The 14,016-nt window shown below is 33.9% G+C and overlaps 1 protein-coding gene across 1 annotated transcript in view; it reads right to left on the minus strand.

Moving 5' to 3' along the window:
• NRK (Nik related kinase) overlaps positions 1–14,016 on the minus strand; it is a 144,188-nt gene that overhangs the window by 15,292 nt on the left and 114,880 nt on the right. Inside the window, exons 16-22 of the mRNA XM_060087531.1 lie at positions 12,438–12,532; positions 9,753–9,850; positions 8,329–8,693; positions 6,451–6,787; positions 3,124–3,310; positions 2,523–2,678; positions 234–377 (exon numbers count right to left, since the gene is read on the minus strand). Coding sequence (XP_059943514.1) covers positions 234–377; positions 2,523–2,678; positions 3,124–3,310; positions 6,451–6,787; positions 8,329–8,693; positions 9,753–9,850; positions 12,438–12,532 — 1,382 coding nt within the window. The remainder of the gene's footprint in view (positions 1–233; positions 378–2,522; positions 2,679–3,123; positions 3,311–6,450; positions 6,788–8,328; positions 8,694–9,752; positions 9,851–12,437; positions 12,533–14,016) is intronic.

Below are 14,016 nucleotides of genomic sequence, written 5' to 3' on the forward strand. Positions count from 1 at the left end.
GGCATTGACCTAGGACAGGTACATTACAATCAAATATCCAGACACCAAAGGAGAGTCTGAAGTTTAAATTGTAAATAGGTAAGAAAATACAAGTAGGAAAGCCTGGTGTCCCAATTAAAATTTATATTTAAAGTGCTTTCCTATGAATACTTTCACCTAAGAAAGTCTTTAGCCCAGTTTGCAACCTAATTTATCTGCATAATTACTCAGTTAATTTTAGTTCTTAAACAAACCGGAGATGGTAATCAGCAAATTGAGTGGCTCTACAACTTGAATTTGACGGAATGGTCTTCGCTTTATAAGTTTAGTAATGTCTGCCTTTCCACTTCTGTCCATCAGATACAGATTTGATCGAGTTCCCAACAGCAAATTCACTCCTGTTTGTATATGAAAAGAAAAGTGCTATATTAGCTCAGATTACATTTTTATAATTGAATTTATACTAGTATTTTTGCTACTCCAGTGTGCTGATCTATGTAAAGGTGATGTTTATCATCTTAGGCTAATGTTATCTTCATTCTGTGTAAAAATGAACTCTCTTCCAACAGAACAAATTTATTTTTATTAAAATATTGAAGATAATACCCTCTAGCAATATTCTACTGGCTGGTGTCTTGTTTGCCATCACACAAATAGAACTTTATGTATATCTCAGCACCTTTCTGTAGTGTCCCAAACTTTATAAAAATCAATCAACCTTTTTGAAAGATACCATTAAATATAAAAGATGCCTAGTATATATCAAGTCTTCAATTCAGTTGATATCTCATTGCTAACTGTAACACGGTTTTAATGCTTTTAGAATAATTGCATGTAAATTGTTTTTAAATTGAGTGATTCTGTGTTCACACATATATTTAAAAAAACTTATATTGCTAAATGCCTATAAAATTAGTTTCTACTTTCATGTATTTACACTCCTACACTCTGTTATTTGTATGCTGGCTTTATTCATTCTAATAGAAGCACTGTTTATAGACTGAATGAGAAGACTAAAATAGCAGATTGAAGTAAAGTTAGAATATACTTCAAATGGGGGTCAGGATCAAGATGGTGGAGTAGAAAGACCCTGAACACACCTCTTTCCATGGGCATACAAAAATTACAACCACTTACAGAGCAACTGTGTATCAGAATGACCTGAAGACTAGCAGAAAAGATTTTCCACAACTAAAGACATAAAGAAGGAGCCACAACAAGATGGAAAGGAGTGGCAGAGATGTGGTTTAGTAAAGACCCACACCCTGGGGTCAATGACTCGTAAACAAAAGGGATATCATAACCACAGAGGTTCCCCTCAAGGAGCAAGGGGTCTGAAACTCACATTGGTTTCCCCAGCCTGGGGGTCTGGCACTGGGAAGATGAGTTCCTAGAACATCTGCCTTTGAAAATCAAGTGGGGCTTATGTTCAGGAGAGCTGGAGGGCTATAGGAAAAGGAAATTTCATTCTTACAGAGCATGCACAAAATCTCACATGCTCCAAGTGGCATGATGCAGGGAAGATGCCTGGGTTAGAACCACTTGTTGTTCTTAGAGAATCCCCCTGGAGAGGCATGAGGCAGCTGGGAACCCCTGAGGACTGAGACACTGGCAGCAGCCATTTTGGGGATCTCAGTCTACCACACTGACACATATTATAACCTTTTATTTTTCAAAATATAAAACCACAAATGATAAAAATGAGTTACTAGACATTAAGTACATCTCTGGGTAGTTGTCTGACTGGAATGATAATGAAGTAAACTGTGCTTTCTTGTTATCCAATACATTATATTAGTAGAACTTTGAGGATGGCTTATTTTTTTTCCAAATTGTTTAGTCCACATAACTATAATGTTTGCTACACTGTTCTATTTTTAATTTAAAATTCTGTCTCCTGTTCAATCATACATTAAGCAAAGTCTATGAAACTGAAGGTAGGAGGTTGGCATTTATTTTGGATTTGTCCCTTCCTTGCATTCATTTATTCTGTTTCATTTATGATTCAGACCCGCTTGAGGTAAAATATTGTCTCAGCATTACCAATGTGGTTATAATTCTTCTGGAACAAAGGGTTGAAAAAGTCTATCAAAGTTAAGATATTACACAAGGAACTTTCTCTACAAATCCTCAAAATATTTTAAAAACAAGAACCTGAAGAAATTTCTTGTAATATCTCATTAGGTATTATATGTTGCATTCTGACCAAATTAAAAATACTAAGCTTGAATTTTCAAATAATCATAACCTAGTCCAATTTTATATTTTAGCCAAGTTAATTAGGGCAGTAAAGAAAAACAGAATAAAAAGGGTAGGAAGTAATTCAAACAGCAAACTGCATTGAGTAAAAATAAATCAGCAAATAAATAAATAAGCAAGTTAACTACTGTGTGTGTATATGTATGTGTATATATGTATATACTTGGAAATGGTTTTACAATAGCAAACACATGTTTACATCTATTATTTTTCACAAGTTTGCTATATAGATAAAAATATATTCTTTAAAATATAACAACTCAGTTTTAAGAAACCAAACTCACCCCACAAAGAACCACAGCAGATCTCAGAAGTGAATTCCTTTTCATACATGTGGATTAGTGGTTTTTTACATTCAGGAGAGACATAGAGTGGGTTAACATTGACTTCAGAGGGTTGCTTAGATGATTTCTCAGGTACTTCCACTAATCCAGCATATACTGTGAAGAGAAGATATTGAGAGAACTTACACCATATGCACTTGACTGTTTCCACAAATGAGACATAGCTTAGAAAAATTCCTTTTCCTTTACTGTATTTTATTTTTTTATTGGAGCTATAATTTCTATAAATCCATAACCATCAGTTAACACAAATCAAGATGGTCAGAATACATTTCTGAATATGAATATACTTCAAGTTACTGTGATTAGATTGCAAGGAAAATCCAGATGAGGGACCCAATTTCTCAATTGTAGTTCAAATTTAGGTGCCATAAAGACTAAGTGAAGAGTAGATTTAAAAATATATATACATCCATCTGAATTTATGTCAACTGAGTGTCAGAATGATTTGATTCTTTTCTGGTAATGAACTAGTGGTCAAACACTGTATTTAATATGTGAACAGACTGCAGCATTTGGAGATTATATTAAATACACTTACAGATGGTACTGGCAAAGTCAGCATTTGCAGCCCCTTCAGAACCGTTGGAAGGAGATGAGTGGCTGGCAGAAAAACCTGATTCTGTTGATACTTCTGATATGTCCATAGTGTCATTCTCATCACCTGGTGCTGCAGGTGTAGCGCCTGAGGAAACGGCATTTGAGGCTTCACTTCTACCACCTGACTCCTAAAAGATGATTAAAAATTTATTTTGACTTTATTAGGAAATTAACAGTGAGAGAAATATGATATGCCTAGGGGTTATTTGAAAAAGAGAATACAAAATTTGTAACTTCTTATAATTCTTTATCCTTATAAAATCCACATTTACCAGCAGAACTCAACAATGTTATCAGAAAAGAAATAGGGCTTCCCTCGTGGCACAGTGGTTGAGAGTCCGCCTGCCCATGCAGGGGACACGGATTCGTGCCCCGGTCTGGGAAGATCCCACATGCCGCGGAGTGCCTAGGCCCGTGAGCCATGGCCGCTGAGCCTGCGCGTCCGGAGCCTGTGCTCCGCAACGAGAGAGGCCACAACAGTGAGAGGCCCACGTACCGCAAAAAAACAAAAAAAAAAAAACAAAAAAAAACAAAAAAAAAAAAGAAGAAGAAATAACTATCCTATATTGAGACAACTGATGCCAAAGTAGGAATTCAAGGAGCATGAACTCCTTAGCTATATAATTTACAGACCTAAAATTTGTGGAGTTTTTACTATGCATTAGATACCCTGCTAGGCATCTTATTTACATATTGTTGTGAATCCTTGCAACAACCCAAAAAGTAAGTAAGATTATCTCCATTTTACTTACAAGGAAACTAAAGCTTAGCGAAGTTATATAATTTATTCAAGATCATAGAGATAATTAAGAGGATCAGAGTTTGAAGCCAAAGTCTGTTTGATTCCAGAGCTTACATTCAGCTATGCTATGGTAGATTCAATTCCATTTTGTCAAATGACAAAGCTAATGATGGAAAATCAACTAACACAAATTCAAGAGTGTGAACATGCTTCAGTGAAAATTTAGCCAGATTCCATTAACTTACAGAGAAGAAATTCAAGGATAAAAGTCACAAAATGTGACAGAATTTATGTGGGATGCATATCCTGTGGAAAAACATACCAACAGTTTTTGGTAAGCCTGTTTGCTGATAAGCATTTCTTTGTTTCTAAACAGTGATTGAGACAGCTGTGCTGCCCTGTCAAAGACTTGTTTTTATGACGTTTCCTGCCACAAAAGTGTTGTCGCATAGCACTGGGAGATCAGCTCGGCACTTTGTGACCACCTAGAGGAGTGGGATAGGGAGGGTGGGAGGGAGGGAGATGCAAGAAGGAAGAGATATGGGGACATATGTATATATATAACTGATTCACTTTGTTATAAAGCAGAAACTAACACACCATTGTAAAGCAATTATACTCCAATAAAGATGTTAAATTAAAAAAAATAAATAAAAGATTATCTCATCCTAAAAAAATTAAAATAAAAAGAAGATCCATTCACTCTGTAAAGGTCAAAAACATTTCTTAAGATAACTGGAGATACCCAGGGGTGCTATGAAAACCATGCTGGGACATCCTGTTTTAATGTCTTTAATTAAGATAAGTAGGTAGGCAGTTAGGTAGGTAGGTAGTAAGTAGGTAGGATGGATGGATGGATAGATGGATGGATGGAAAGATAGATAGATAGACAGATAGATAGATAGGTAGTTAGATAGATAGACAAATAGAGAGGCAGACATAGATACTTTCCCACTGATGTTGCTTTCCCATTGGAAACCATCTAGGGAGTTTCCTCCTTCCTCGTTTTCTTTGTTTCCTTCCTTCATTGATTTCTTCCATAATTACTGTATGCCTCCCATAGCCGAAGCCCTAGGTTGGACCCTGGGATTGTGTGAGTAGGTAAAGAAAAGTAATCAAGGATGGATTAAAAATAGTTCCTGCCTTTTAAGAGTTTACAATCTATTGTGACAGAAGAGCAAGTAAACAAATAAATAAATTACAAAGTCATAAGTACTAAAATAAAACGATGGGAAAAATGCTTGCAGGTGCAGATGAAGGGGTGTGTAATTCTGCCTTGGGAACTCAAAGATGATATTTGGATATTTGGATAGTTGGATCATGAAGGATGACTAGTTCACAAGCAGAGAAGAGGTAAGGGGAAGCCTTATAGACAAAGGGAAGTGCTTGAACAAGGTCATTAATTCATGAAAGAGCATGGCATCTTCTAAACTAGTTATGATAGGACAATAGGCTGGGAAAGTAAATTGACACGATTTTTCCTTTGTCTGGAATCTCATCTCTGTTTTCAGATATCCAATATTCCCCATTTGTCAAGAATTAGTTCAAAAACCATGTGTTCCAGGAAATCTCTGTGATAATTCCTATTTATCTAGCATATGTGAAGCTACTTGAGTATTTTAAAACATATCTATAAAGTCTGTAAATATTTTGTGAATGACAAAATAATTGTCTAAACACAGTACACTAGTTCTGTTTTAAATTGTATGTGTTAACACTTCTTCCTCAAAAAGTTAAAATAGAAGATAACAATTCCACTCCTAGGTATATAGCTCAAAGAATTAAAAAGAGGGACTCCAACAACTGACACTTGTACATCAATGTTCACAGCAGCCAAAGGTGAAAACGACCCAAGTGTCTATCAACATATGAATGGATAAACAAAATGTAATACATTCATGCTACAGAATATTATTCAGCCTTAAAAAGGAAGGAAATTCTGATACATGCTACAAAATGGATGAACCTTGAAAATATTATGCTAAGTGAAATAGACAGACACAAAAGGACAAATATTGTATGAGTCTGCCTATATAAGGTACCTACATAGAAAGTAGAATAGAGGTTATTAGGGACTGGGAGGAGGGATAATGGGGAGTTAATTTTTTGTTTGAGATGATAAAAAATTTCCAGAAATGAGTAGTAGTAATGGTTGTAAAACATTGTGAATGTACTTAATTCCACTGAATTGTACACTTAAAAAATGGTTAAAACATAAAATTTTATGTTATGTGTATTTTATCACAATAAAACCTCCCAGAAAAATGTATGTGTTAAGAGACATTATCCCAAGCATGTGATCTGAGTAATAAAGGTAAACAAATAAGATATTTTTGTCCCTGAAAGAAAATAGGAACCATCCAAATTAGAAGAAATAAAGATCTATCTACAGCTATAATTAAATTCTTTAAGGCTTTGGGATAGAAGTTTAAAATATATTTGTAATGGCTGGAAATATGACATATCACATGAAGAAATGCATTCTCAAGGAGAAGAGTTCATTCTCCTTTTCAAATGGCGCATTACCTCTGGTTCATGTTCAAATTCCTGGGATGCTGGTTTCTCCAATGCTGGATCATCTATCTCTGAGCAATTTTCTTCTCCATTGAGTTCAAGGGCTTCACTCTCTTCATTGGTTTCACTGACTCCCTCATTTCCATTACCCTCTTTGCCTCTTCTTCCACTGCCTGTATTGGCTCTGTGTCCTTCATGGTCTCCAATGGCTGCACTGCCCCCAATGGCTGTACTTCCTCCGTGGCTTCTACTAGCTCTCTGGCTTCCATTGCTGCTGAAAGTTCCTTCCCCTCCATCACTTCCATCTTTACCATCTTGCTTGTAGCTTCCACCTCTGCCACAGCTTGGCCTGATAACAAGATCCAATTAATGATAGAAAACCACCCAACAAAAACATATTTGAAAGTCAACAAATGAAACAAAATTAGTATGCCTTACACATATATACTATCTCCAGGCATGTTTTTGTTCTATGTGAACACTACTGGTATGATATAGATATGAAAAATGTCCCTATGTCTTGTCAATCTTAAATATTGAATTAACACCATAGCCACTGTCAATTCCCTGGCTGCATTTGGATGGCAGATGGAAGAGAACTTGCATCCTTTATTAGGAACATGTGTTAGGTTAGTAGCAATAATATGTTTTATTTTCTTAAACCATAGACTACTTCATGCATTAGCAACTTCACAGCCACATGAATGATCAAGCCCATATTTCTGGTTCAACCACAACATATTTAAATAATCCTTATAATATATGTAATTTATGTTAATTTAAACATGTGCCTTTATTTTCTAACATGTGTATTGTCCGCTTTGCAACAGATTTCCATTGATTGTTCCACTATTATCACTAGGAAGTTCAGTAATATAGATCTCATTAAGTTAAGATAGTCACTTAATTATTTGCTAAGAACACCAAGCTTAGCAAAATGTCTCAATGATTTTTGCATAAGGGACAACATAAATATGTACCTATGATAATTCTAAAAGCAAATGAATTTGAGAACGGAATTCCTGGTAGTTTTTTAGTTGGCAAAAAAGAAAAAAAATGTTGAATGAATTGTAGTCTGTTCTGTCATGTATATCCCCAGTAACATTTGAAAATTAACAAAACAAAATATGGATTTCAATATTATAAAGCAAACAATTCTCCCACTGTTAATTATTTTTCTAAAATTATACTATATTAATGAATCACCTTTGAAAGCAGTTTAATACAAACCATAAGCACATGTAAATAAGAACACACTGGCTACTTCTAGAGCAGGAACAAGTAACCATATATATATAGCATACTGGTGGTATGCCAAAAACACTACTTCACTAAATATTACCACTTTGAGCAGCTACTCTATAAGAAGATAAAATTGAACGAGCACTGAATTTAGTTAGAGCAGTTTTCAGAATCCCAAGGATAATGCTATGTTAGTAAGTTGGAGGTTAAAACTATCAAGTGAGTAACATATTTGCACTTCATTTTTCTCAGCAAATTTAGAGATTTTGTTCACAAACATCAGCGCTTCAACTTAAAATTATTAATAGGCACACTACTTAATTTGTCAGCCCATTTCTCACACTCATTGTGTTTTACAGGGTAGAATGATTCAGTAGCATTGATTTTAACAGAAACCCCCAGACAATTCCAGTTATAAAGAACTTAATAAATAGTTGAATGCTAATAAAATATAGTATTACAAGAAATGCAAAATTAAGTGTTTTGCATTAAAATAATTTAAAATCTATTGTTGAAAATCAACCATTTACCAACATGCAAGTGCAATTCATTCACCCTCTTGGTAATAAATTTTGAAAGTAAACCAAAGATGCAAATAGTTTTGAAATTATAAAATATTGATAATGCAAGTAATCCAGAAAAACCAACCTTGGCCAACTAGGAGCATCATCACGATTATTGCCTTTGTCATCAACAACCTCATCATTGTCATCATCATCTTGGTCTTCACCAGCATCATTAGCCTGATAAACCTGGTTATCCAACTCATTACAGCCATTGTCATGGTCATAAGTATCTTCATAAGCATCATTAGAATCATCATCATCACCATCAGTATCAGCACCAGCATCATAGAGTTCAACATAATCACCATCCTCTTCAGGTGGCTGAATGACAGGTGCAGGAGTTAACCAATCATTCCGGAAGATTTCAGAGAGTGCATTATAGCCTACCCATTCATTTGTCAAGTAAACGGGGGGTGATATTTTTCCTACTTTAAATCCATCTGGAACCTGTGTGCACAAGAAAGGTTAATGTAGTCTCTAGTAGCCTTTCATTTTCTTCTAGATTGGAAAGCTTCCAGGCTGATAATATTTTAAAATGTATTTTCAATTGAAATGAAGATGTTCACTCACTATATAGAGCCAACATTTTTGTGAGGATGAGCTGCCAAAACCCAAACCTCAGGCTATGATCATTAAAGGCCTTTCTGGATCACACAGGGCAAAATTTACTCACTTTGTTTTATATTAGTCCTACTTATCTGCTGAGAACTAGACATTTGGTTTTGGTGCTGGAGAAGAGACAGATGATTTAACATTCTAGAGAAGACAGTCACTTTTTTCCTTTTGTTTTATCCTTTGATATTGGGATTAGCTCTTAAAATTGATATGTTAATTTCCCAGCTCTAGTTTTATACAACATAGGTTGTATTAAAGTAATGTAAACACTTCTAAGAAGTAAATTAATATAAATTCACCCTTAAGTATGGTATGTGTCCTATAAGCAACCTCTGAGCAATCTGAAAGGGGTGTATATGTAGTAGGGTAGAGGTAATTACAAAAGTAAAACAGAATGATCTGAAACCACACTGCCAAAATAATTAGAAGGTCTTTTTATTTATGAAATTAGAAGGCATTTTATTTTTCGCTAAATGTTTTATCTTTATGCATTGCCTCATCATCCACAAAATGATATTAGACAAAAACTGAACATCTAAACCTTACTCCTTAATTTGAGATTAGCTTCTGCAAATAGCTTTTTATCACTCCTCTCCCGAATATGTTCTGACAGAAGAATGTGAAAGTAAAATATTTTATGATCGATTAAATGTTTTTATATTTTACATTACAAAATATTTTACATTAAATGTTTTTACATCAATTAAATATAATTTCTAGATTTCATATTCTGCATGCTGACTTACCAATAGAAATATATATTTGAAAGATTAATTTAAAAACTGAACACTTTAGCCTTTCCCTCGAATGAAGATGAAAATATGTAAGTTAATAAATTGAAAATTAAAAAGAACAGATATAAATGTGTTAAGAGTTAAGATGGAAACTTACATGGATGTCAACCAGCAACCTCTGATCAATAGTAGAATAAGGTGGTGATGACTGGGACCTCCTCCTGGTCACAGGGCTCTCTTCCTCAGAAGAAGATTCTGTGGAATGCCAAAAAGACATTAGTAACAGTTGTGATCACAGCCATTGACTTCATTTTTATAGTGTACCAGTTCAATCCCTTGGTATTTTTCTTGTAGCCTCTTTCCATTCTGGAGATATCACTTGATAAATTCTTATGGGGCTACGATCCTATGTTCTGTTTTCACAGGCAGTGACAGGCTCAAGGTTTGTTCTGTTAGACCTGCATGGCTTTTTTGTTTTTAGTATTAAGTGTACACTTGCTAGGTATTTCTCTCTATCTGTGTAACAAGGTACACAATAAGACTGGTATACAGATAGTCCCATAAAAAAAGAGAATATATCAAGAATAGGAAGGGCTGGGTGGTATTTCTGGCCTCCCATAACCAGTAGAAAAAGAGCCCAACAGTATATTAGAAGATGATAGATTAGACAAAACTTTCAAGAGGAGAGTTGACTCTTGAATCTTAATCCCCCAATTTCTACTCAATGATATATCTTCAAGTATTTCAATACAGTTGAGAAGTGAACAACTGAAAAGTGGCAAATCTTAGCCCTTTTTATAAAGCCAGGAACCCTTCTATAGAAGCTCTCTGCAATAGAACTTTCTGCAGTAATAGAAATGTTCTGTACCTGCATTGTCCAATACAGTAGCCACTATCCACACATGGTTATTGAGCAGTTGAAATATGGCCAGTGTGTCTGAGAGGCTGAATTTAAAATTTAACTTCATTTTCATTTTAGTTTTAATTTTAATAGCCACATTTTGCTAGTTGTATCACAATGCACAGCTCATTTCTATAGTGTAAATACTTCCATTTAAAATGCAAATTTGTCTGGATTAGAAGTCTGGATTTTTGATATTAAGATTTGTGGTATAGTAAATAACATCTGTGGTTAAAATAGAGTGAGAATATTTAGGCTCAAAGATCAGTAGATCTGGGTGAATGTACTTAGAAAAAGCTTCACTAAGGGGACTCTCAAGTTCCTTTTTATTGTTTTTGTGTGCTTGGAATTTGAAGATAAATAGTACTATCCCTCTTTTATTTGCAGCCTTGATATATAGCCAAAGTATTGACACTAGAACTCCAAAAAGCATGTATTTGAAAACATTTCTATCTTTTGAGAATATTGTACTGAACACATCTTACAATTTATGTTCACATCTTCTGACACTGTTGTACTTTTGCCATTTATTATCTTTCCATAGGAAACTATTTCTCTCAGGTCTTTTGGTGTGTCATTAGGCTAAGTAAGAAGTTTGGGTGAATGTCTGAGATTTTGAGGCAAATTTGTAGTAAGGTGTTCTGATTTCCTGCATCATGAAGTATGCAGTCTTATGGGAACTTCAAATCATCTATGTAGCACACACAATAAAATAACAGAATTTTAGAGCTAAAAAGAACTTTAGCTATTATCTACCCAGATACTCTCCCTTTCTCCCTCCCACCACTGTTCATAAATGCTTTGGGGCCTATTCCAGAGTTTCCTTATTTCAAAATATACAATGTAAATAAACCTTAAAGTTTTAGTTCTTTCTTCAGTATTAGCAAAATTAACCCTAGTCAAACCAGAAGGATTCTGGGGGAAAAAGTCCTAAAGTTTCTCTTCACAGAGGCTTATCTTATTTCTCACAAGATTATATTTCTGCACAAGGGGACACTACCATTTAAAAGAATTATGCCATTATCTGAGTCTCTTAAGAAGAAGAATTGGGTTTTAAAATTCAGGACTTCGACTATATGATTTTCATACAGTGTACCTATATATCCATTTAATTATTGACATTTAAATAAAATCTATATGCTATATTTTACAGACGACTTGGGGACTCAGTCAGGCATTTTCCCCTTACTTAACTTACTTGAATTGCTTAAAAGTAGATAGTGCCAGATTTTATGACCCAAGGCATAACTTTTCACTTTGTTTATCTGATATGTCACAAATCTATAATTCATTTAAACTCTCTCAAAATTACATCATAAAATAAAATACTTATTTGAAATTCATATCACTGTTCGTAAAGATATTTTCTATGATTTTATTGATTAATTTTTCATTTTGAGTAACTACATTAATTTTTAACATTTAACATTAATTTTTCATTTTGAGTAACTACATTAATTTTTAACATTTAACATTTTAACATAAATTTAACATTTATACTGTATATATCTTACTTTGGGGAGGTGAAATAACAAATTGATAAATAAAACACATGCCCACAACTACTCCATTTAATATTTCAATATTCTAAAGATTGCCTATAAATGTTAGCCTGTTGTAGAAGCCTCTCTCAAATTCCTTTCCCATATTTTTCACACATGGTATAGAAACTAAAGCTGAACCCCCCCTCCCACCTCCCTAGACACATTCTTAACTACTGCCCAACTGAAAGAAGAATCTTCAGAAAAATTACTTTCAATTTCTCAAAGGTCATCACTGATCACCTAATTGTCAAATCCAATGGCCTCCTGGTCTTAATCCTACTTGGCCTCCCTGACACTATTGATTCATTCCTTCTTGAAATTCTTTCTTAACTTTTGCAAAATAAACTATTAAACATTAACTCCGTTTTGACTGTTTAAACTTTGTGCTTTGAATCACCTGATGCTGCTGGGCAATTTTGAGGATTTTGCGAACTTCTTTGTCTGATGTCAATGGGCTTCTGAGCTTGTTCCAAAAGAGACCGCTGAGGAACACTAATGAAAAGACAGAAAAGCATGTGCCACTTCCTAACATTCATAAAGGGAATGTACAACTCCACATCAAGACCAACAAAAGTTTTAAATATATGGGTATATATCAAACTAAAAAGAAGTAGAGCTTAAGTAATATTTTCCAATTTCCCCAAATCTGCTCTTTTATCTAGAAGAGAGAAACAATTTACAAAATATAAAAAAATTGTCTTTATCCAAGTATGTTTCCTTCACATATTTATTTATTTCTAAAAATTCCTATGAACTTTCTTTAAGCTAATATTCAGACATTATTGCTACCCGGGTAAAACAGCAAGAAACATAAATTTATAGTGTATGTGAGTATTTTAACATGATAAAAACTCAGTTATTTTTTTGTTAAATATTCCACTATTATAACCTGATTTCAAATGCTTGGAATTTGTGTTTTTTAATGTCCTGTTCCTAATTTAGATACATGGATAAATAGATAGAACACTTTAGTTTTCATTATTCAAATTCAGGAAATATTTAGAAAGTTTTTTTTGGACCAGAGCTGTTAAATTTTATAGCAGCTTTGGAATTTCTATATAGGAAGGACTTTGGTTATTGATTTAGGCCTAGAACAGTCAAGAGTCTGTTCTATGACCCCAAATTTCAGGAAAGACTTAAGTTTCAGTTAAATTGATTTCATAAATATAACCATATTTAAAGTAAGTATATTTGCAATTCATAAATTCAAAACCCTTTTTTGTAATAAGAACAACAAATTCCAGTTTAGTAGAAATATTGATTTTTATATACCCAATGCTTAACAGTTATATTGATTTTATATCATACCCCATGATACCAAAACAGATACACAAAACTAAACTGATTTCTCCCCCTTTGTTGTCAGAAGGATCATGACAACTCATTCACTGAACGCATAGTAAGAGAAAGTTCCCAATCTTGCTTTAAAATTTTTCAAGATTTCTGCACACCAGTTAAATCTAAGGACACAAATACATGGGGTTTTTAAAGAATAATAAGATAAGAATATACATGCTAAATACTATCAGCTCTATGCCATCTGACCATACTGTCCAGAATCTTGAATACAGTAAGTACTCAATAAGTATTTAGTGAATGACTGAGTGAATGAATATAGGTTAAGTTCTCTCCACTATGAGTTGGAGTTGGAAGGGGTATGATTTTCAAGGAACATCTAAATTAAAATTTAGCATTCAAATATAACACATTGCATACATCTAAAATATGAAACATGATCTTTGAAAATTACTGAAGATTATCAATATTACAGAGTTAAAAATTACAGTGACTGGTATAAAATATTGCTATAATATTGAGTTTTAGATTTGATTCTCCCTATAGGTTATTTTAGGTTTGCCCATTCTGTGGCATTAGCTTCTGAGGTTAGCGATTGTGTGTGTGTTTTACCATGTAGTACATCACGAATATCATGTAATTGAAGTGTACGTGATACACATGAAATTTCACATCTTTTT

This window comes from Mesoplodon densirostris, chromosome X (genome assembly GCF_025265405.1).
Source record: "Mesoplodon densirostris isolate mMesDen1 chromosome X, mMesDen1 primary haplotype, whole genome shotgun sequence".
NCBI classification, from domain to species: Eukaryota; Metazoa; Chordata; class Mammalia; order Artiodactyla; family Ziphiidae; genus Mesoplodon; species Mesoplodon densirostris.